The sequence below is a fragment of the Nematolebias whitei genome, chromosome 18 (assembly GCF_014905685.2).
Source record: "Nematolebias whitei isolate Nwh7 chromosome 18, NemWhi1, whole genome shotgun sequence".
Lineage (NCBI taxonomy): Eukaryota > Metazoa > Chordata > Actinopteri > Cyprinodontiformes > Rivulidae > Nematolebias > Nematolebias whitei.
Window position 1 is genome coordinate 16,852,736 of NC_056515.1, and position 26,079 is coordinate 16,878,814.

General features: G+C 39.6%; 1 protein-coding gene across 1 annotated transcript in view; it reads right to left on the reverse strand.

Annotated features, from left to right (window-relative positions):
* LOC119424823 (zinc finger MIZ domain-containing protein 2) overlaps positions 1-25,336 on the reverse strand; it is a 46,683-nt gene extending 21,347 nt beyond the window's left edge. The window contains exons 1-4 of the mRNA XM_037692325.1: positions 25,265-25,336; positions 6,128-6,229; positions 3,102-3,219; positions 2,037-2,239 (exon numbers count right to left, since the gene is read on the reverse strand). Of these exons, the coding sequence (XP_037548253.1) occupies positions 2,037-2,239; positions 3,102-3,219; positions 6,128-6,177 (371 nt within the window). The 5' untranslated portion in view covers positions 6,178-6,229; positions 25,265-25,336. The remainder of the gene's footprint in view (positions 1-2,036; positions 2,240-3,101; positions 3,220-6,127; positions 6,230-25,264) is intronic.
* Between the last annotated feature and the right edge of the window lie 743 nt (positions 25,337-26,079).

Here is a 26,079-nt window from a genome sequence, read left to right on the forward strand (position 1 = left end):
AATTATTATTATTTTGTCTGTGATAGAATAGCTAGTTTTAAAAAGTTTTTCGCCTGTACCAACCCGGATGCAACAGAGCTGCAGGTGGTGGACGCTACAACTGCTAATTACTTCCTGTCTTGAGATATACCGTCAGCCGTCTGATTCTGCAGCCTGCCTGCAAGTGAAACAGCTTTTTAGTACTAAATATTTATTTATGCACATTACAAGTGGGTTTTTGCTCTTTACATCCAAACTAAAACCATTTCGTCAGACAATATAAGAGGCAGGGACATCTGGCCAGGAAAGATGCATATCTTCTGGGGTGAGTTGAACTGCGTCTGGCAGATTTTTTTCAGAAGCTCTCAAATATAAGAACGGAGAACCATCTTGTGGGCTAATATAAAAATTTAAAGTTTAGTACCAAAGATAAAAAAAACATCACTGAGAGAAGGGCAGCACGGTGGTGCAACTGGTAGAGCTGCTGCCTCTCAGCGAGCTGGTCGCCACTGTTCAAACCCCGGTCCACGGGCCTTTCTGGGTGGAGTTTGCATGTTCTCTCTGTGCATGTGTGGGTTTTCTCCGGGTACTCCAGTCGTTTCCTCCCACAGACCAAAAACATGCATGTTAGGCTGATTGGTAACTCTAAATTGTCCCTAGGTGTGAGTGAGAGAGTGAATGGTTGTTTGTCTCTTTTGTCTCCATGTGTCCCTGTGATGGACTGGAGATCTGTCCAGAGTGTCCCCCGCCTCTCACACAGTGACTAGTGGACATGGGCACCAGTGACCCCCGTGACCCAAAAAAGGAAGAAGCGGGTAATGATAATGGATGGATGGATGTATTCTAACGAGACAGATATTTTCCCCCTAAGGAACACGAGTGTGTAGTAAAGTTACAATGAGGTTATGAAAGCATTTGACAAAGTCTGGCACAGAAAGTAGAATGGCTTTTTCAAGAAAACAAATCATGTGTTGACTGCACCAAAATAAATAAAGGCATGTAAAAAATAAATGTGTGGCAGATTTTTCCCTAAAAGTCAATACAAAGGTTAATGTTGATTAAAAATACAAAATAAAGTGTCAGCTGTGTTTAATGTGACAGTAACTTTCATGCAGTCATGGGGGAAAAGTCCACCCTCTTTCCTGACGCATAAAACCACAGAATAAGAAGAGGGTTGGCTGTCACTCGACTGTACGTGTCTTTTTGGAGTCACAGTAGTCTAACATCACATTGTGTAGGTTTATTTATGCAATGGTAGCAGCCAAGTTATCAACTAGAGACAAACGTGTACCTGAGAGCATCATTTCCACCTCACAGCTGCACCATCACACAAAAACCCTCTGAACATGCTGTTACAAAACAACTATAGCAGTAGATAATCTTTAGGAAAAGCATGAAGGAGGTTCTGGTATTTAATTATTACTGTGACATGTGGAGTTGTAGAGCTGCTGATCAGAAGCTAAATTAACTCCCTGGTACTGGGTGTCTCCCAGCTAATGTAACCGCAGCAGTTTACACTCCTGCTGTGTTAAAAGTTAAACATTTCAGATATAAAATGTAAAGCAACCATTCGAGGATAAAATCAAAGGAAGAACTGCTGGGACCAACTTCCTGTTTGAAAACAACATCCCTTTGTCGGCATTTAGTACAAGTTTGAGACGGAACAAATCTGACTGCATGATGTCAAAAGCAGATTGCAAAAGCTGGAAAGACTTAGCAACTGTTTTAGCTCGACAATAAACAACTGTGTCATCAGCATAGAAATTTAAGGATGCATCAGGGATGCTCTGATCTACATTACGTATGTAGATTGTAAAGAGAGTGGGTCCTAAGACTGAGCCTTGTGGTACATCGTTGTTGACAGTTAAATAACTGGAGGAAGTACCATTATGTTGAACACATTGCCTCCTATCTGAGAGATAGTTAGAGAACCAACCAATGGTGTGTTCTGATCAATGCTTCAAGCATCAGTGCTTCCAGTTGCCAACAGCTTAATGGAAAGAGTTTAAGTGTGAAAGTGTCCCTTCAAAAACAGACTTGTGAGAGAAGCAGCATACCTTCCTCCGTAGGCTGAGGCTGGATTGTACGCGGGGTTGGGACGTCCGTACATGACTGGCTGGCTGTAGCCTTTAGACACAGAGTCCCCGTACGCCTGCTGGCCCATAAACTGGGAACCCATACTGCCGCCCATACCAGGGCTGCCACCTGGCATCATATGACCACCAGAGCTCTCACCGGGGCCCATGGGTGCACCGAACACCTACATGGAAAACAAGAAAATGTTATCTTACTGAAGAGTGATGGGTCTTTAGAAAAGTTCCTCTGGGTGGGTGGGTGGAGTGGAAGAGACAGAAGTTAGCAGAAAAAGTCAGTCTGTAGTCAAATCCACATAATAAATAACTTTGAAATAAAATTTGGCAGTATCTTCGTTTTAATTGTAATTAAGTCATCATCTTCAGTCATCACAGAGGACCGAAGGAAACACTGAGTTCTGCTGGTGTGAATTTGGAATCTGAAGGAATAAATCGCACCTCACTGGTTCAAAAGATGCTGAGCAGTTGTTTTGTACTTTAACCATGACCCTCAGCTAGAACAATATGAACAAACTGAATAAATAGTTGGTTCAGGAGCATGAGGATCCCTTTCCTGGGCTTAATCTGAAAACACTTGGTTTGTTCTCACCATTTTAATGTTAATCTCAAAATTCTGAAACAAAATGAACAATTTCCTCTGCACTTTCTTGTTATTTAAATGGTTTCAATAGGCAGACGTAAAAACAAGATAACAGGGAATTTTTTCTGACAATTTCAGGCATTTTAGTTCCCTTATAGAAATACTTAAATCACCAGAATGAACACTTAAGAAAAGACTTTAAAGATGTTGTTAGACAATTTTTTAAACCTTACAACCATACAGTATCCTCAGACAAAAAGGCTAAGAGAAATAATACCAAGTGCAGATGTTATTATCTAATGTTGGATAATTGTACCATGGCTGTGGTGAGAGTAGACATAAACTGTAACGTTGCTGTGATTTAATGCTGAGATGAATATAAATTTATGTTGTTTCAGCACAAACTACAGGAGGAGAACAATGCCCCGTGGTACTGAGTCATGTGTTACCTGGCTGTGTGTGGGATTGGTCACGCCCCACACTGTGGTTACTACAGAAAGAGATCTTGCTTGCTGATTGGTGCCTGGTTGCCAGGAGACTGGCTCATTTAGAAAAGGGCCGTCAGCGCTGCAGAGGGATATGGAGCTGTGTTACTAGGACGGTTGAGGAGAGGCAGAGAGAGCATTCATCCAGATATCAATAACCACAAAATGTCACGGTATCACAAACTGTGTTTCATCACTTCCTTGTGGAAACACAAAGTGTTTAACACCTTGTTACAGCTCATTACTGCTCTAGCACAGAGACGGTGGTGAGTTAAAGGTCACAAATGCATCATTTATTTCAGTGAGCTAACAATTAACGTGATCATGGTTTATTCATCTGACGGTTGAGGTTACCCTTTGCTTCCTCCTTCTAAACCACTTCCTCACAGAAAACCACAACAGCGCAGCTGCCAGAGCATTCCTAAAGAGGTTCCTGCCAATATAGAAGTTGTTCTTGTAATAATCTACTGTCTGTTATTCATAGTTTACTAAAAAGAAAAATATTTGATACAACGCTGAGTGAATAAGAATCTAATTATACAAACGGGTACATACTTTCAGCCATTCTTGTGAACTGAAAACACATTTTTGCTTTTGTTTTTGTCTTCAAACAGACCTGGAGTGGCTAATCAGGAGGACCTGGACATGTCCTGGTGGGCCGGTCTGATGCGTGGGCTGCAGGACAACTTTCTACAATTCATGTCTTGGACAGAAAACACATCTGTTCCCGTTAGCTTTGGGTGTTAACATGTTGCAGTTTGCAACCAGCAGCTGATGATATGATATATATTTGTGCAAACATGTTTGATATTTATTTATTTATTGGGGAGGGGGATTGTCGGTCTACAGAATGCACAACGTTCACGTTCTCCTTTGAGTTCAGGACAGAACACTAAAACACTAAAACCTGAAATATCTCAGCCCTGCTGACAGACCGATGGATTTACTACAAACCCTGAACAGCTGTACTTGTCTGAGGGTCCAAAAAAACCACAGGTGTTTCAAACTGATTTGTATTTTCTTGTCGTTTAAAGTCTAATATTTATTCATGACTTTAGAACTTCTCCCATTTAAAATGTCATTTCAATTTGTAAAGTGGATTGTTTATATTGGTGTGTCCTGCTCAAAGGGCACATATTTGTTTTACTTGCTGTTTTTACTCACTACTTTTATTTTCCTTTATTAAAAAAAAAGATAATGTCATAAACATCAATCTCAGTTCACAGAGAAAAATCACGACTATCAAAAACTGTGCATCCTTATTTATTCAAGGATTCAAAGATTCAAGGTTCTTTATTTGTCATTCGCAGCACATGTGGTGGAATAAAATTGTGGACACATTGTGTCCTAGTTACATCCAACAAAAGTATAAAATGTAAAAGAAAAACAGTAACAAGATCTAAGATATGACTAAGAAAAACATCAACTAAATATACACTAAGCACTAATAGCATAAAAACAAAACGCCCAACAGCAGCACAAACATGAGTCTGTGTGAGCAGATGAGTATGAATGAACACATCAACAAGAAACTGATCAGCAGCAACATGAAACAGATCAGCAGCAACATGAAACAGATCAGCAGCAACATGATGTGATTATTCTGGTTAGAGAATCATGAGTCTAACAGCCTCAGGGTAGAAGCTGTTCCTCAGTCTAGTAACCACTAGCCTGCACTTAATGCTCCTCAACCTCCTTCCTGATGGGAGTGGTGCAAAAAGTGTGTGTGCTGGGTGAGTGTGGTCCTTCATGATGCAGGTGGCACTCATCATGAAGGACCCCACTCACCCATTATCATTGCTAGTAAACATTTAAAAGGCTTTCTTGTGTCAAACAATGTATAATTAATTCGGTACCACTTTACAATAAGGCTCCCCTTATAGATGCTAATAAATCATTTATAGATATGATATTTATTCCTCTATAAACACTTTATAAAACATTAATAAATGCTTATTATGCATTAACTAAGGGTGAGAAAGAGACAAAACTGACCAGTTTCTTGTGAAATATTGAGCCAAATCTGTTCACCTATATATTTAATCATTTTTAGGGGGGAGTAGTGGCGCAGAGGTTAGAGAAGGTGGGCCTGTGATCGGAAGATCGCCAGTTCACACCCCGGCACCAACAACATCAAAAATGTGGGTGGGGTAGGTGAAGCACCCACACTTACCCCCTCCCTCATTCGCCCCACTCTGGGCCCATGAGCAAGACCCTTAACCCCCATCTGCTCCTAAACAGGTCTCTCTTGAAAATGAGTTCTCGTGGCTCAATGAGTCTACCTGGATAAATAAAGGGTAAATGAAAGAAATATATATTTTAAGTTGTTATATTAAACATTTCAGAATAAGTACAATAAATATTTGTAAACATTTCTTTAGCATATAATATTGTATTTTATCAGTGCATTATAAGTATCTACAACTAATATTATATCCTTAAAAATAGGTTTACAAATACTTATTGTGCTTACAAGGTAGTAACTTAATCTGAAATGTTTAATATTACAACTCTAGATTAAATATATAGGTGAACAGATTTGGCAAGAAACTGATCAGTTTTGTCTCTCACCCTTAATTAATGCATAATAAGCAGTTATTAACGATTTATGAAGTGCTTATAGAGAATTAATAAACTATTTATTAGCATCTATAAGGGGAGCCTTATTGTAAAGTGGTACCATAAATTCTAATGGTCTAACATGGTGTGAGACTTGCACTTGTAATTTAAGATGTATTGTAGAAATAAGCTCTGAGAGTTTGGTTCAAAACACAGTTTATTTTGTGATTAATGCTACACTACATGATCCCTGTTCAACATAATAAATTAAAAAGAATTGCTCCCATGCAAGACAAAATTAATCATGAAGCGGCGATGCAGCTTTAATAAAAGAGACGAGTGCAAAATGATCCTCAGCGTGCACGTAACTGATACACAACTAACCCTGGGAGCAGGAGCCTAAAGTTTGTAGTGTGCAAGTGTATGGATACCTTTGTGGAGTGGGAGGCAGGGTTGGTTTCATGGAGCTAAGGGGGTTCATCGGATGAATGGTGGGATCATTAAAGAGCCCCCACTGTCTTTAATCGGCAGCCCTGAGAGACAGAAAGACACACATGAACCAGAAAGCAGCTCGAATGCTGCACAGCAGCAATTCATCATCACTACAGCCAGCGCAGTGTGCACAAAGACCGGCGCCCTCCCACTCCGATCCACTCACTTTAATCTGTGCGTGCATGTGTGTGTGGACTGCGCACTTCAAAACGTTAGCCTATCACTGTCTGCTGCAGCTCTGATACCTCTCTGAGCAGGGGGAGGGGTGCTGCGAGCTAAATTTAGCTTGCTGATTTCAAAAGGAATTTAGGAGAACGGAGATTTGAAGAGACGCACTCGTCTCTGAACAGCGACACAAACACACAGCGATTCACAAAAACACACACATAGTTGTTGTTGATAAGAGTCATCTTCTTATCTTTCAATTTAAAACGGCTGCAATCCTGTTTTATCATTAAAGAATCCAACACAGCTGTACAGATAAACTTGACACAAACACACAATCACTTGTTGACTCATTAGTAGCCATTTTTTTGCCAGCTGACTAATCAGCATTCATAACTCCAAAGATTCAAGCTGAAACACTGAAAGACAAACAAGACGCGTAACACCCCATAATTAAATAGCGCTCTTGAGCAAGGATGTCTCATTTTACTAAATTCCGGTTACCTCGACTCCCTTTCTCCTCATGTTCCTTCCCCACATTCTTCATGTGCGTCACGAGTGGAAACAACAAGAGGAATCTAACGAGAGGACCTCAGACTGAACGAACCTTTTCAAAGAGGAAGTCAGATTTTTTAAAGTGGTTTCAGTGAAGTAGTTCTTAGGTGCACTTGGCTTATAAAAACCTTTTCACAGTTCTATTAACCACCTCATCCAGATCCTATTTTGAATTGATTTTTGCTTCACAGGAAGTGTGGACACTCGGTCTTTTAAACTGCTTTGATCAGGTCTTTTGGTTCCTACTCCAGAGTCTATTAGCTGAAAAGAAGCCAGTCAGTGTTGACGCTGTGACTGGACCAGTTAGAGGTGCGTGCTGATTGGTTGAACAAGTGGATCACTCACCCATAAGTGGATCACTCACCCATCGTGGGCCCTATTTATCACTGTAATTGCCCGTTTGAGTGTGTTCGTTTGTCATGAACCACTGGATGGACTTTGATGAAGATCTCTGAAAGGAATCAATCAATGTGCACTTACAGCTGATTAACGTTTGGAGTAAAACTGATTCAAGACGTACGACACTTAATAACTTTATAAAACATAAAAGGCTGTACCTCAGTCTGTTTTACCGATACTCAAGTGAAATTTGGTGTAGCAGTAGCTGGGTGTCATCCACAGCTCAAATACCAACCGAGTGCTAACAGATCAAACAAGATCTAGTTTAAACTTCGGCACATGGTGCAGTTTTCTTTGTGCACAGAAAATAGAGCTTCTTGTGTAAAGGGGGCTGTGGAGTTTTCTCTACTTCTCATGTGAAAGTTAGTGATGAGAAGGAAAAAAATGTGCTCCCTCTGTAAGATGATAGCAGTGATCACTTGTTCTGTACCTGTTCCAAGTACAAATACATATAAATGTACTGTACTTCTATAATGCCTTTCTATCTTATCAAGACACTCAAAGCTCTTTACAACACAATCTGTGCCTCATTTATCCATTCATACAGCTCTCTACTAGATCTCTACGAAGACTAATCAGAGCTTTATCACATTCATACACTGATGGGACACACATCAGAGGCTATGAGGGGTTCAGTGTCTTGCCCAGGAACTAGGACTGTCACGATAACAAACTTTGCTGGGCGATAAATTGTCTCAGAAATGATTGCAATAAACGATAATAGTGTTTGAAATGTGACAATAATTAGTACTTATTGTCAGATTTAAAAAGAAATGTTGGTTAATTTGTTTTGAGTGCAGTACCTTTTTTGACCACTGGATGGCAGTATAAGACTGTTTGAACCGAAGGATGGAAAGTGAGGGAGCAGCAGTGTGTCTCTTTAAGAAAAATGGGAGGGAGGCCCCTTGACGTGACGTGGGCTGTCTCTCTTTCCTTTTTTCGGTTCTCAAAATGGTGGACGCTCTGTGTGGTTTGAGCTCTTTAGCGTAGCATTTTTCACACAAAAACTTTAATACTAAAAATCAGTAAACAAGTTCTCAGCTTCTTTTTGCAGAGAAAAACAACTTTTTACACGAAGGCACGGCTTTCAACCGTGAATATTGGAGCTTTGACAAGACGGAGGTTATTTCCCCGAGGTCGGCCTGTTAGCTCGTAGCTTAGCTTCTCAGCTTAGCTGCTTTTAACGATCCAAAAATGCAAGTTTAGATGGTTAAAACAGATTTTAAAGAGACAAGAGAAAGGGAGGGGTCACTGAAGAGAACTGAAGTTAAGCTTTTTGTCATCCAGTGTCTTCAGTAGAAAGAGAGAGACACGAAGAAACGATGAAGCCGATAAATGGAAATGGAGTTGATAATCTGCATATGTTCTTCAACAAATCTCTTCTGAACACGATAAGAAACAATGAATTGTTAGCGGACCAAAGACTAGCGCACGACAATTAAAGCATACACTTTAAAAAGCAGTCAAGTAATTTATAAATGCATGTTTAGCTTGCTACATTTTTATTTACTCATCAAAATCTGAATGAGGATATTTTTCAGTATTACATGTTCTTTTAACGATAAATTTATGATTTTTCAAGTTATGGTCCAATAATGTGTCCAGGACAAGACAATGAAAGAAATAAAATGAAACACACAAATAAAACATTGAAAAAAAGCTGAAGTTAACAATGTAAGTTAAGTTGCTCAAGTAAAAAATCATTTTGGAGTCATAAAACAACTAAACAACAAGTGTCTGTAAGAACATTAAGCTGAAGTTAAACACGTTGTTGTTATTTCTAAATTTAATTGGACAGTGAGAGTGGAAATTACATTACACCTTATGAACAAATACAGAAAATATTTCATACCAAAAATATCAACGTACTGCAGTCCTGAGATAAATGATAAACTTTTTATAATCTTGAAATTATGACTTTATTTCTTGCTAATATTTTTTTTTATTTTTGCTATTTATTAATACTTTAAGAATTCACATTTAACATACATACCAGAAAGATTACTATGATTTCCACAAAATTAGACATTAATGAAGGGAAATGACTGTAAACCACTGAGTGGTGCAGATTTAATTAATCTGTTGACGTAATCTAATGAACTTTTCTTAACAATCCTCGGACAGAATGAAGAACAGTATTTTAGCTGCTGCCTCTTTGTGTAAAGGGAATGGGTGTAGGGGGGTACGCAGGTACAGATCCACTGCTGTCTGCAGACTTTCAAGAATCACACAAACACAAAGTTCATGACAGAACGACGAACAGGATTAATGAACATCTTCTCAGCACATGACTGACCAGAACAAGGAGCTGGATTCAACAGAGCGGCGCGAGCGAACGTTGGCTGATCACTTCAACAAACTCTTTACATGTCCGCAGAAAATGTGTGAGCTGTTAAAGACGCTGTAGCTCCACGTGCACAATTAAATATTCCACTTTTACAGAAACAATTAAACTCCACCCGTTTTCTCAGTCACGATGAAAACTGTGCGACAAAACTTTGTGTGGAAGAAAAAAACTGTCAACAAAACACAGAGTCTCATCCAAACCAGAGAATTCAATCTACAGATGCGTTTAAAAAAAAAACACTATATTTTATAGACGAACTGTGAAAAATAAGGTGGTTTATTTAAGTGTATACAGGAAAAAAATGTATTTTCCAAAAAGAACAGTTTCGTTGCTCTCACATAAAAACACATGTGATGTACTTAAAAGCATTTTTATTATTAATCTTATTATTATTACTTATCAATTACTTACAAGTTATTAAGCTTGTTCATTAAGCATAAAATTTTCTGTTTAACTGCAACCGTGTTTACTGTGTATTTGTTAAAACCAGTTACTTAAATTTAAGATGTTTAATTGTTGAAATTGTTTTGATTGATAAGAGGCATTTAATGGGTCAAATGTTACATCTTAAAATATTAAATTTAGGGGGGAAAACTTTGACTAAACCAGTTTTCATAGGGCCCCTGCATTTGTTCATTCGAATGTTTGAATTTAAAAAATGCATTACAGGATAAAACAGCTTGTGACGCATGTGCCAACGACCTGACATTAGAGCAACACGCAGCAGACACACGGCTTGTGTTGCAGACATCATCACAGCCACATCATGTGAAGACACAACAGGATTGTTTGACTTGGTTCAAAAAACAACACCCCTACACCAAGACGATCCATCTCGCAGTCCATATTCCTGCTTTCTTCTCCAGCCTTTCTCTAATGATTTATTTTATCTGACACTTAACAAGTGACATGTAAATTTCCCAACATCATCGCCTTGAACATCCCCTCCCCCATCTTATTCCTCCACCACTGGTTTCCTTTTTGTACTTTGCAGATTTGGGTCAGACATCTTGTATATTGTATAAAAGGAGAGAGAGGGAGGGGTCCTACTTGGATCACATGACCACCAAACGTGAAATCCCTCCTATCAAGCACCTTGCAACTTGCACCAGAGCTGAGCAACAAAACCACACAAGAGGAGGGGAGATGTGCACGACGCCAGGCTTATCAGATGTTTACAGTGAGCACAAGCAGCACAGACTGTACCTGTGAACAAATGATTGATACTTTTCTCTCCCGGCCTCTTCTGACCTGAGATTTTTGACATTTTCTCCAACCACAAGCCCTCTCCTCCAATCCAGCCATTCATCTCTGCTGATTCCTTCCCTGCGAGCGCCCAGCTCCTGCCGTCACAACAACAACCACACCAACGGAGACTCAACCTGTAGCCAGCCCTGCAGCAGCTGCATCGTTTCATCAGAACCGAATGCACTCGTGCACGCAGCAGCAAATGATGCACATAAACTTTATGTGAGCTTCATGTTATTGGTTTGAATTCTGTTGGTTGTGTCCAAACTTCACCTAACAGGTCCAGAAGCTCTAAACGGAGACAACGTCCAAACTCAAATTGGTCGTACTTTTCCACCGTATAAGTCGCATCAGTCCAGATATGTTTAATAAAGTGGAACAAAAAGCATAAATACGTCGCTTCGCTGTATTATACTTCACCGCTGACAACCTGGAAAAGTGGGCCGGTGTGCCAAAAATTGGTTTTTAAATTTGGAAAAAAATCCATAAATAACTTGATTCACTGAATAAGTCGCAGGGCATGCAAATTATGCAAACAAAACGTGACTTATACGCTGAAAAACACGGTAATCGCCCACGTCTGAAAGGCAAAAGCAGGAGAGATTGTTTTTGCCTGTATCAATGTTTATGTCTGTGTACAAATCATCTTACAACCACTGGATGAGCTCTAAAAATACGGCTACAACTCAGACAGTTTTACACAAATTAACCTAAAATTTGATGTGGTGGTAGCTGAGATTCATCCTCAAAACATATCTGACTGCTAACAGATTTTTGTTTTTATTATTATTACTATTATCATTTTGGAATCAACTCTGTCAGCAAAAATCTAACGGCCACTGTACAGATTTTAATTAAAATTTTCAAAAAAATAAACAGTGAATGTACTTATGTCAAATAATACCAAACTGTTAAAAGGACACGTATCAAAACACAAACTGTTCCCATCATGTTTTATGGTTTGAGAGCCTGAAGATGCGATAAAGACATGGCATTTTTTATTTTATTTCCACACTCTGAAACGTGACCTGAAGATACATTATAACTAGAGACAAGACTGTAAACCTGAAACTAAAGCCACAAGGGACCAGCACCCTCTAGTGGTTGGCTGTAGTACAATTATTCTGTCTCTTATATATAATAATAATAATAATGTCATCACAATGTCATCACTGTACGTTTCCATACAATGGCGAAATTAGTCTCTGCATTTAACCCATCCACCACCAGGTGGTGCAGTGGGCAGCTATTGAAGGTGCCCAGGGGGCATTTTGGGGATGAGGTGTGCTGCCCAGAGACACCACGCGGTATGCAGTGACCGGGGATTGAACCTGGGATTTTCGGGTCCCAAGCCGGCTGCCCTGCCTCTACACCATCTCGGCCCCCATATAAAGAAAACAATCATTATTGGTTGGTTGCACATTTTATCTGATAACATGGTCTGTCATGGCTTGCTTACAAGACAAACAACATTCATTTCTCCTTTGAAGGTGGCCAGTGCAATTTTATCTTTACGAGAACGGTGAGGCACTAAAAACTCTTCCTCTTTTCTAACAACTTCTAAACACAAACTGAAACATACAAAATGTGCTTGCAGATCAGTATGACTGGGAACAGAGCTGTGATCGAGTGCGTGGACATCTACTGCTCTTCACATGTCCAGCATTATCACTGAAGATTTCACCTTCCCAACAAAACCACCACCGATCACAACAGATCACCAAAACAGTCATATTAAACAACACACATCACCTACATGATCACATACTGCAGAAGCTCATAAAAAAAGAAAGTTAAATATAAATTTAAAAAACAGTCTGTGTCCCTGTATCAGGAAGATAACTACTGAATAATAACAGCTCACACATCTGACAAATCTGTAAGTCACTCACTGATAAAACAGCTTTTCTCAGAGTGGCTGTAAATAATTTATAGACCAACAGCATGTTTTTATTTTATCTAAGAAATGGTAACATCAGTCCCTGACTTTACCATTTCATAGTTGTGTAATTTGCATAACTGACCGACTGACTGAATTCCCCCAAAAACAGCATTTTAATGGTCATTAAATAATGCAGATCTAATCAGCTGGTTGTCAATTTAGATTTGATTTCCAACGTTTTGAGTCATGACTTGTTGGAAACTAAAATAGGTGTAATAGTGCCCAAGGTAGAGGCAACCAATACATTTTTTTATTTACCGTAGACCATCAAACTGGGGTTAGTAATAAAAGGAAAAAGAAGTGGCAACAAGTGTCAGTGATGATAACACAGCAGGAACTGATCTATGGTCCTTACTTAATATTTTAAAAAGTGGTTCAATATCAAATTTAAAGTTGAGAAATGAGTTGTTGAAGGAGCACTTCAGTCAGGGTGTAGGGGATTTTGTATCTGGGCATCATAAGGATGATGAATTGTCAAAAATAATAACCTCATCCAAACCATCCACATGCCTGCTAGATCCCATCCCAACCAGACTGTTTAAAGAGGTATTTCCCCTAATTAATGTCCACATTTTGGATCTACTTAATTAGTCTTTAATGAATGGTTATGTACCACAGCGCGTTAAGGTTGCTGCAATTAAACCTTTACTTAAGAAGTCTGATCTTGATTCAGATATTCTGACCAACTATAGACCTATATCTAATCTAACTTTCATCTAAAAAATTCTAGAGAAAATAGTTGCAGGTCAGTTGCGTGAACATCTACAAAGAAATAATCTGTTAGAAGAGTTTCAGTCAGGGTTTAGAGCTCATCATAGCACAGAAACAGCACTAGTAAAAGTCACTAATGATATTCTCATGGCCTCAGACAATGGACTTGTGTCTATACTGGTCCTGTTAGACCTCAGTGCAGCATTTGATACAGTTGATCACAATATTTTACTACAGAGTTTTGAATATGATATTGGGATTACAGGAACGGCTCTAAAGTGGTTTAAATCACATCTATCTGATAGATTCCAGTTTGTAAATGTAAATAATAAATCTTCTTCATACACCAAAGTTAGTCATGGAGTTCCTCAGGGCTCAGTGCTTGGGCCAATACTCTTTACTTTATATATGCTTACATTAGGTAAAGTTATTAAACAGCATGGGGTAACTTTTTATTGTTATGCTGATGACACACAATTATATTTGTCCATTAAACCCAATGAATCCAATCAGCTACTTAGACTACAAGCATGTCTTAAAGACATAAAAACCTGGATGACCCTTAATTTTCTTCTGTTGAACACAGACAAGACTGAGGTTTTGGTTTTTGGACCTGAGCAACTTAGAAATGAATTTTTCAGTCTTTCTCCCTCCTTAGATGGCATTAATCTGTCCTCCAGCTCTAATGTTAAAAATCTTGGTGTTATTTTTGATCAGGACATGTCTTTTATTCCCCACATTAAAAATGTTACTAGAACCGCCTTCTTCCACCTGCATAATATCACTAAAATTATAAACATCTTATCTAAAATTGATGCAGAAAAACTGGTCCATGCATTTGTCACGTCTAGACTGGACTATTGCAATGGTTTATTATCTGGTTGTACAAATACTTCTTGGTTAGTTAGTTAGTTATACACTAACTGGAGTTAGTAAGAGAGATTATATCTCTCCAGTTTTAGTTTCTCTCCATTGACTCCCTGTCAAGTCCAGAATAGAATTCAAAATCTTACTTCTAACCTAGAAAGCTCTCAACAACCTGGCTCCATCTTATATTACATCTTATTGTTTCATATTTTCCTAACAGAGTACTTTGCTCTCAGGCTGCAGGTTTACTTGTAGTTTCTAAAATTTACAAAAACAGAATGGGAGACAGATCCTTCAGTTATCAGGCTCCTCTCTTGTGGAACCAACTTCCAATTTCTGCCCGTGAGGCTGACACATTGTCCAGTTTTAAAACTAGGCTTAAGACTTTCCTTTTTGCTAAATCCTATAGTTAGGGTCGGCTTGGGTTTCCTGAGCTGTCCCTTAGTTATGCTGCTATAGGCTTAGACTGCCATTTCTTTCTAAAATCTTGGAGAAAATAGTTTTTAGTCAACTAACCAAGTTTTTGAATGTAAATGGAATTTTTGAGATTTTTCAGTCAGGATTTAAACAACTGCACAGCACCGAGACAGCTTTAGTAAGGGTCTGTAATGACATTCTGCTAGCGAATGACTCTGGCCAGTGTGTGATCCTGGTACTCCTCGACCTTACCGCTGCATTTGACACTGTTGATCACAGCATCCTTATGTCACGGCTAGAACACTGGGTTGGGATTACAGGGGTGGCGCTAGAATGGTTCCATTCGTATCTGGGTGACAGGAGTTTCTGTGTTAACTTTGACAATCATTTTTCCGCTTCTGTCCCTCTTTCCTGTGGGGTCCCACAAGGCTCCATTTTTGGACCTCTTCTGTTCTCATTGTATCTGCTCCCCTTGGGGTCAATCCTGAGGAAACATGGTATTTCGTTTCACTGTTACGCCGAAGATTCTCAGATTTATCTGCCTTTAAAACCAAACAGTTCCTGCTCCATCCAACCTTTGCTAAAATGTCTGGTTTTATCTACAATCAAGGAAGTCGTCAGCAGCAAATTTGGACCAGATCACGCTGCTTGCCTTTATTGGGTTCATGTCTGGAGTACCCGGACTCAAATGCTTTGGGCTGAATGGATCAGATCTTGGGGATTTTTACTCAGACACGTTTCCATCGGTGATGGCCATGTTAATTTGGACATTTCGGAACCGAGTGGACCAAACACAGACTCAAGGTTGATGTCATTAAGTTCTGCCTGTCCCCAAAACAACTGTGTGTTTATCTAAATTTTGGTCGCCTTGGTTGTCCTTGAAGGCCATCTTATCTAAAGTCGCCTGGAGAAAATGTGATCTGACGCTCACCACCCCCTCCCTGAGGAATTTCCAACTGATAACCAGATGAAACCCTGCTGAAAAAACTTTATATCATCATTTCAGGACTCTGGATTCTTATAGAATTGTAGTTCACTACAAGGTTATCCTTGGCCATTTCTCGACATACTCGAGAATGATTATGGATCTCACCGGAGGACATTGACTGATTACAGTGACCTCGAGAGCATCTGTAGACGTTGTTGACCGCTCTCGTCTCTTCCTTCTTCCTGCTCTGCTCTGCAGAATGTCTACGTAAATATGTGCTTGTTTGTGCGAAGTGTTTTTTTAATATTAGGGGTTTTTCTCAGCCAAGAAAAAAGACTGATAGGAATTTTTTTCGCCTCCAATTCCTACATGTGTCCTGTTAACCACTGTTTTTTGTCTGTCCAAACAGGTCTCACTTGTAAATGAGTCTTCGAGGCTCAATGTGATTTATCTGTTTAAATAAAGGTTGAATGAATGAAAAAAAAGACTTGGATGGCTGCAAACTTTTTGAGTTTTAATGATCAGAAGACTGAGGTCATTGTGTTTAACCCAAGCTCTACCACTGTCACTGATCCTGTAAACCTGCACTCCCTTCAGCCACATCTAAAGCAGTCGGTTACCAATCTCGGGGTAGTTAGACTCGGACTTTAAGTTTAATTAAAAAATCAACTCTGTTCTACAATAAAGCTTCTTTCAGCTAAGGCAGACAGCAAAGCTTAAGTCCATTCTGTCCAGGTCCGACCTTGAAAAACTAGTCCATGCATTTATTACAACCCGGCTGGACTACTGTAACTCACTTTATGTTGGGGTCAGTCAGGCTTCACTTTCACGTCTCCAGCTCGTACAAAATGCTGCAGCTCGGCTTTTAACAGGAACTCACAGGTTTGAGCACATTACTCCGGTTCTGTCCTCCCTTCACTGGCTTCCTGTGCGTGTCATAGTTGATTTTAAAATTCTCCTGCTGACATTCAAGTGCATTAACGGTCTTGCACCATCATACCTCTCCGACCTCCTTCATCCTTATACTCCTTCTCGGGCCTTGAGATCATCAGACCAGCTGCTTTTGGCCATACCAAAAACCAGGCTGAAGCTCAGAGGAGATCGAGCGTTCTCAGTCGTGGGCCCTAAACTCTGGAACAATCTGCCCATCAACATTCGACAGGCCACCTCAGTCTCTGCTTTTAAATCTCTCCTAAAAACACACCTGTACTCATTGACATTTAACACAGAGTGATCAGATTTAGATCTAGTTTGTCATTGATGCGGATTCTGTTTATGCTTTTGTTATTATTCTTATTTAACACAAGGTCATCAGATCTGATTTAGTATTTCATTGTTTCTGACTGAGTTTATGCTTTTTGTTATTATTTTCTTGACTTTTGACACGTGATCTGAGTTAGTATTTCATTGTTTCTAATTATGTTTTCGGTTTTATATTTTTATACCGTGTTGTAAATATATTTTGCTACTTTTTATTTGATGTTGTGATATTTTTGTTAAGCACTTTGGTAACAGTTTTTGTTTTAAATGTGCTCTATAAATAAATATGACTTGACTCGAGGACAAACTGACCACGTCTTTTCACTCTGCTACTGTCTTTACTTACTCTGCTCAACCTATTTTGTATTTGTAATTATTTTTTCTATCCTTAACATGTGTTTTTTTTTTGTCTTTCAGATACACCTGGACCTACACCTGGACCTACCATTCTGTGTTCGTCTGTCTCTCCTTCCTGTCCTCTCAACCAGCCGGTCAAAGCAGATGGACACTTGTCCTGAGCCTGGTTCTGCTGGAGGTTTCTTCCTTTTAAAGGGGAGTTTTTCTTTCCACTGTTGCCACTGTGCTTGATGATGATGAGGGACTGTGACGAAGCCAAGATTCATCTTGTCTGCTGGATTCCTTAAATAGAGAACTTTACTAATTGGCTTTAATGTATGTGAATGTTTCTGTAAAGTGCCCTGAGACAACTTTGTTGTGATTTGGTGCTATATAAATAAACTGAATTGAACTGAATAGAATAAGGATGAGGCTATCCCAAACAGCTATCATGGCACAACTCAGGGACAAATGAAAAATACCCGGCCTGTCAGCCAGCTCCCTCTGAAAGGCTCCAGTTGCAAGGAACCACAGCAAAGTGAAGATTTGAACTGGCACCAGCACATGCCTCTTCCTGGTTTCCCTCTGTAAAGCTGGGGCCAGTTTAACACAAAGTTTCAAAAGAATGGCCCTGGGCACTTCAAATCAAATAATAAGCACACATCACAGTGTGCCAGCAGGTCATGTGATCCCTGACAATACGCTCCCTCACAATTCTTTCATAGACGATGTCCTCCTGCAGCTCCGTTATTCAACAGTTACATAAGACTTCACAGTTATTTGTGGCCGTGTGTCATCGTCTCCACCTCGTCAACCACAGACGACTTGTCCTGATTTAATATGCTGATTCAACACTAAATCATCAAATGAATTTCAGTACTTGTGATTAAATTGAAAATTGACCCATGATATTTTCATTGCAAATAAAAACTTTTAAACTGTAAAAAATAAATAAATAAATCACATATTGGTTTAGATTCTGTCTTGAGTGTAGAAAAAGCTGACACAGATTTTAAACTGAAAGACTGATTATTTGTGTTCTCTGTCCCTTTATGTATATTTGTGCATTAAAATTGAACTTAACCATAAATAAATATAATATAAAATTTTATAAAAAACAGATTGGAAATGTCGCAGGAAGCCAAAAACATGTTTATGTGTCTATGTAACTGTAAAGTGTATATGTAGCATGTTGTGCATATGAAAGGTGATATGTCAAATGATATCACTTAACATATACAGATAGATACAGATTCAGAGATTCTTTATTGTCGTTCACACCACGTGGTATATGTGGTGTGACAAAATTATGTACACAGGGTCCCAGTTACATCCAACAATAAAATGTATAAGAAAAACAGTAATAAGATCTAAGATATGAACTAAGAAAAACATCAACTAAATATACACTAAGCACTAATAGCATAAAAACAATACGCCGAACGGCGGCACGAACATGAGTCTGTGTGAGCAGATGAGCACGAATGAACACATCAACATGAAACAGATCAGCAGCAACATGAAACAGATCAGCAGCAACATGAAACAGATCAGCAGCAACATGAAACAGATCAGCAGCAACATGAAGCAGATCAGCAGCAACATGAAACAGATCAGCAGCAACATGATGTGATTTTTTTCTAGTGATTATTCTGGTTAGAGATTAATTAGTCCAGGTGGGTGAGAGCAGTGTGGACTACAGAGGAGATGACATCCTCTGTTGATCGATTCTTGCAGTATGCATACTGGTGTGGGTCCTCGCTGATGTTGATGGTAGTGTTGATGTGTGCCATGATCAGTCTTTCAAAGCATTTAGCTACTATTGTGGTGAGGGCTACTGGCCGGTAGTCATTTAGGTCAGTTACTGCTGAGCTTTTAGGAACTGGGATGATGGTGGTGGTCTTCAGGCAGGTGGGAACAGTTGCCAGGGTGAGGGAGGAGTGAAAGAGGTTGGCTAGCACCTTGCAGAGCTGATCGGCACAGTCTTTCAGCACGCTCCCCAGGATGTTGTCTGGGTCAGTTGCTTTGTGAGGATTAATCCTCCTGATGGTCATCCTTACTTTGGCTGAGGTCACGCTAAAGAACTCTTCTTCTGAGGTGGTGAGGTGAGTCTGGTTCTGGGTGGTCCATTTGTGTCAAAGCAGGCATAGAACCTATTAAGAGAGCACCAGGCAGTGATGGGTCCCTAGGGCATTGTGCACCCCTACTTTATAGTCTGTGATGCACTTAACACCCTTCCACATGCTCTGTGGGTCCTGTGAGGAGAAATTCCCCTGTATCTTCCATGCATATGTGACTTTGGCCCTCTTAATACCAGCATCCAGCTTTTTCCTTGTTCTCCTCAGTTCCTGTGAGTCACCAGACCTGAAGACAGTATCCCTGGCTTTCAGCAGGGTACGGACCTATGCGTTCAGCTAGGGTTTCTGGTTCGAGTAGCACTTTATAGGTGGTGGTGACATCATCAACACACTTGCTTATGTATCCAAGGACAGCAGATGTGTATTCCTCCAGATCCAGCTCTCTCTCATTTACAGCAGCCTCCCTGAAGATCAACCAGTCTGTACATGCAAAACAGTCCTGCAGTCGCTGTCACTGGGCCATACGGTGACAGTCCTCTGTGAGGGTCTGGAACGTCTCAGCAGAGGTAGGTAGACGGTGGCCTTAAAGATGAAGATGTGGTCAGGGAGGCCGAGGTGGGGGCAGGGTACGGCTTTGTATGCGTCTCGTATGTTGGTGTAAACATGGTTGAGTGTGTTATTTCTCCGTGTTGGAATGGTCACGTGCTGATAAAATCTTGGCAGAATGTCTTTCAGGTTTACGTGATTAAAATCACCGGCCACCACGTAAAAAGTTGCTTGTTTTGAAGCGAGCTGATATTATCATGTAGATCCTGCAGAGTGTCTTTAGCATTAGCATTTAATCAGGTCTCTCGTAATGAGACTAAACTGTATAAATAATGGTTGAATGAAAAAAAAAAAAAAAGCATCCGGGCTACATAGACAACAATGATAAACACGTCATAAACTCAAGCGGTAAATAATGTGGTCGACATTTCACAGTGAGTTGTTCTAAAGCCTCGGAGCAGGAACCGTTTATCAGAACACAGTTTGTGGACCAACCTTTGTTTACCTAGACACACACTCCACCTCACCGTGTCTTCCCCATTAGCTTGCTGCAGCGGTCCGCTCGAAAACAAGTCTGTTATCCAGTTGGCAGGCTGAGTCTAGCATGTCGCTATTAAGCCATGTTTCCGTGAGACAGAGTACAGCACAGTTCCTCATCTCCTCTGAGACACTCACTGTCAGTCGCAGCAGATCCAGCTTGTTTTCAAAAGAGTGAAAGTTGGACAGGAAGACTGACGGGATTGGGAGTTTATTAGCATTAGCTTTGAGTCTTGCTAACACTCCGGCTCGTCTCCCTCTTTACTTCGCCTGCGCACAGCGCCTCCTGTTTCCGTTAAGAGTGCAGCTGCCTCCATGCTGATGTCTGTAGAAGCTGCAGTCTGCCGAGCATAGTTTTCCGATCGTTGTTGATTCACTGTGTCCAGAGTCGAACCTTCTCTTATGATCATAACTTCGGTTCGACCATAATTTACATGCTTAAAGCGTGCAGTCAGGCTCGAAGCCGATTTCAAAACTAATAAAAACTGGGTTTTCACCGGGAGCCCGTGAAGCTGCGGCTCCGCGTGAGCGCGGCCATCTTGGCCCTTTCTGCTAAGTTCAGCTTTTTCAGTGACTTTTCGGTTGCTAATTTCAATTTTTTTTTGATAACTTTAGTAATTTTTTGTTGTTGTTGCTAATTTCAAGTTCGTTTTAATCCATTCAGCCTCTCTGTCTATTTCAGCTTATTCTGCTCTTTTCTGCTACATGTCAGCTCTATTTAGCTTTTTCTATACATTTCTGCTGATTTTCTTTTAGCTTAATAAAAGTTTTTTGCCTCTTTGTTGTCAGTCACCAATTTGTACTCCCTCCTTAAGTTTCTAAGAACAAAATAACAGGACAACAGTCTTTTAGCGTAAAAGTAGACCCAACCTAACAGAGTCTGGCGTCATGCCATGACAACATGTTGTACCCATGATACATCCAGGAAGTCAAAGCCAGAGGGAAAAACTGACACTGGCTACCTCACCTCAGAGACACGCTCAAACACAACAACAACCCATGCATGGCAAAATAACTGTTGTGTAACATATTGTATGCCAAATAGGTTCGTATGAATCATAATGCACTTTTTTTCCTCTGTGTGTACGTAGTCACCTGAATACAGGTGTTTGTGTCTCGTTAGTTAAAAATACAACGAGTACATAGTCTTCACACCTGACCAAGAACGTAAGTCATCCAAGATAATAAACATCACATCAAAAGTGTCATATTCTGCATTAGTTTTCAAAAGGTACACTTTATGATTAAAGATGGCGTTTGGTCATGCCTGGTAACTGGTAAGTCACGTTTTAGTCAGGGTTTGGGCTAGGCCCCTAATTTCCAGTGAAAAGCAACCAGTGGAAATTTGTTTTAACATTTTTATTTTTTGTTTCCAATTAATTTTCCTTCATCACATCATGTCTATAAGTTAAAAGCAGCAAAAGGAAACCTGCACAGATTAGGTGTAAAGAAAGGAAAGAAAAATAAATAAATAAATTTAATTTCTAGCAAAACAAAAAGTCAAGTTTGTGAAACATTCTGGTAACAATATAATGTCAACAAAAATGAGGCACTCTTAGGAGAGGTGGACGTCTTTAGGTACATCATGATTTCATTATGATTCAGATGATTATGAAATAAAATATTTATGCATTTATATTTCCTGCAGTTGTCAGGCTTGTGAATAAACATATGATGTCAAGTGTCCTTGGGTGTCATGAAAGACGCTTTTTAAATAAAATGATTATTATTATTATTATATAAAAAAACACTGTGAAACTGAAATACACAAACTGAAATGACTCTGGCGTTACATATTTTCTTACCTAACAAAGAGTTTGCTGCAACATATGCCAAAAGCTGAGATAAGCATTAGCATTGTGTTGATCATAGGAAATATACGCACAAACACAATGTTATAGTTATTATTACAAACTACAATGTGATCGTAACTTCAGCTGTTATTTTCAGACAATATATTCTTTAGAGTCCAGCAGAGAAAGGCTGAAAATGGTGAAAAACCAACATCGTGTTGAAACTACTCTGCAGATTAACGTTCAAGAAATTCATTCTTGAGATTTGTAGAATAATTGAAAATATTCAATTTCAACCTAAAAATAGATCATATTCCCAGCCCTATTAGTATTATCCTGCACAACTAACACAATAACTTGAGGTGGCATAGCCAATTTGAAAAAATATTTAATTTGACACAACAGGACTGTGCAATTAATAAAATGAGTATTTAAATTTTCAATTGTGACCGAAACTTACAAAAGCAATGTAATACAAATTATTATTTATTTTTTTAAATAAAAATTATTTTGTCACATTCCATTTTTGGGTTTATTTTTTTGGTCTTGCATTCTCAATTTGGGGCACTTCCTCGTTATTTGCAGTCTAAACGAAGGTCCTGTCCACTGGTCGTTTAAAAACACGTGCGGAGTAAAAATGGCAGAAGAGAGAGAGCAGCAGAGTTTAGTAACAGAAAGGTAGTCGGGTCAGTAGTTTGTGTGGAAACACTGAATTCATAGATCAAAAACACATCTTCTCCAAGATGTCGTGGTGCATGCGCAATAATCCAGGTGGATAAGCCATCAAACAGAACACGTCTGCTCCTTGACACTCAGCAACACATCTAATCTGTTCAAACACCTGAAAATCAAACAGCATCAGGGCTTTAGGACTTCCACCACGAACGAGCCTCCGAACCTGTCGGTCTGCGTTGATGTGAGGGAAATCGCTCAAAATCGCTCAAAATCCATAGCAGAATAACACTGAAATGATGGAAGGACAACTTTTCACTAAGTTTTGTCAGTATGACCATAAAGTATGAGACAGATGCTAATGTTAGCTCAACGCCTCAACGAACTGGTCCACGTGAACTCAAGCAGACAGAAGAGAGGTGCGAGTTTACTAAAGGATGCAGCTTTATGTCCTGAACGAGTTATACTTCTAGAAAAACATGTATCACACAACAGCTGTGTTGTAAACTTTGTTTCTGAAGGTGGTCCGGCTAAACTTCCAATGAAACTAAAGTTGTTGTGAACAAAGCAACAAACAGGACACAATCCCAGCACGGTCATTCTCGCTGAAGGCCAAAGGGTGACGATGTTTCTGACCGTGTTCGTTTGTCTGTAGCATTAAAGCGTCCCATAAACCTGCGTTCAGATTCTATTTTCAGAAAATAAACATCGTCCGTACGCCAACAACTCATTTTTAAAAACAACCCAATTCAAGATGGCTGCAAGAGCTAATCAACATTACGCAATAATTTCACTTAAAAGTTTGGCATTAACTGTTGGTTTCAACCTTGTCTGTTAGCAAAATATTGTATGTACAACTGGATGGATTTGTTAGTTTAGATTTTAGTTGGAATGGGTCAATATTCATGAAATATTGGACCTCCTCTTTTACTTATTGAAATGTTTAAAAAAAAGATTTAATCGTGCCCCAATATATTTTGTAGTGCACTATAGTGTTGACTTTAGTTGTGCATTATTTAATCAAGAACGCATCAAAAAAAAAACAATTACACAGAAGACGATTAATTCAATGCCTTTCAAGCTCAAGAAATAAACGTTTTCCAAACTCAGTCAGTAACTGTGTTTAAGAAGTGGGATTTCAATATGAAGCAAAAGATCCCCCAGCATGATGCTTCCCAGAATCAAGAGGCCGTGCACTACAAAGTTATGTACAGGTAAAACCAGAAGTGAAGCACTCTCAAATTACAAGACAACTATGGAACAAAGTGCTCCCCAGTCCTGGTCCTCAGCTTCCTGTTTGACACTTGTCCCCTCGTCCTGCTTGACTCAGATGGTTGAACTTCGTCCTCGACGTGCCGTCAAAACCTGCTGATCATCCATAGCCTGCTGATCATCCATAGCCTGCTGATCATCCATCATTTAACTCAGGTGTGATGAAAATTTAGAAAATAACCTAAAGTCCTTTTTTTATCTTAGGCTGATTGTGACTCTAAATTGCCTCTAGGTGAGAGAGAGTGAATGGTTGTCTCTAGGTGTCCCTGTGATGGACTGGAGACCTGTCCAGGGTGTCCCCCACCTCTCCCAGTGATGGCTGGACATGGACACCAGTGACCCCCATGACCCGAAAAGGAAGAAGCGGGTAAAGATGATGAAACTTTAAAACTCAGATGTAATTTTTTAGTCATTTTCCCCTTTTGTTAAAAAAAAAAGCTAATTATATTTTCAAGTCTTGTTCGCAACATCAGTTTTGTTTTTCCAGTACAGTGCAGCCTTCCCTCCTTTTGTTTGTTTTTGTTTTGCAAAGCGCGTTAGTCAACACTTAATTCATTTCCCAAAATAAATAAATAAATAAAAACCTCACCTTCTTGTACAGTGCAAACACAAACATGCAGCAGAGCAGAACAAAGCATTTCAGCACAGTGTGTGAGATCCATCAGTAAAATAAGAGCAGCAGATGTTTGTCCTACCTGCTCCGCATCATAACGCGGACACTCAAACGCAGCACAAAGTGCAGATCCAGTTTCTGGTGAAAGCGGCGCTTCGTTAACTTTGTGTTGTGTTTAAGTGCCAGCACACGACCGGAGGCAGAGCCGTGGAGGGGCTTTAACACGCCGCTGGCTGCCACCCTCAGCTAACTGGAGCCCACTTAGCTCGGTGTTAAGTTTTTACCACAGCTCCTTTGTGTAGCCACACGAGCAGCTAGCTCGCCGTTAGCAGAAGCGGCTAACTAAACGCTTTAAGCCGGTGTCTTTGAAACGAGTGTCCGTGAACTTACCTTGAGCGCGCTCGAGCTGCCAGACAATGCGGCGGGTTTACGTGCAGTTTGTTAGCTTAGCTCAACATGAGCAAGTGCTGCGTTCGAGGAATGCTGAGAATTCGCAACCTCCGACATCGACACGCTATTTAAAAAACGCCCTAAGAAGTTGGATTATTTTTTTGGTAACGCATCAAGACTTTACATCTTCTTCATTTTTCCTCGTATGATGAAAAGGTGGTCTACGATGTTCTTAAAATAAAAAAATATATAAAAAAAAAATACGAAAAAGCAAACAGTATATTTGTTTTCATTTTATCACTCTTTTGTTTTGATCCGTTATTTGAGCTGTAATTTTGTTGGCCAGTATCTTATGTTAGTGCTAATTGAAAAAAATATTTTGATTTTGACAACAATATTTAAAAAAAAAAAAAAAAGGTCGTTATTTCGAAATCCAAACGCCAACTTCCGAGGTACTTAAACGCAGCATTATCTACTCGTGTCGCAGTCGGGTTAACGAGAAGGCGATGCTGCTTGATCACCATGTAATGACTGTAGCAGGACTGGTAATAATAATCATTATCACTGTTATTTGTCTTTTCACATTCAACAATTTAAACATGTGTTTGCGTTTTCTGACCATTTATTTTGTGCCCCGTTCATTTTATTTAGTGCAACTTATTAGTTCGAATTACCATAAAGTTATAGCCACAATTACAATAAGCTGCTGTGTTTGAAATGGCAGCTTTGTTTCCCTTCCTTATTGCTCAATAACTCTCTTTAATTTATTCATGACATCACAGAGAACATGTCTCCCACAGAGAGGTTTTTTTTCT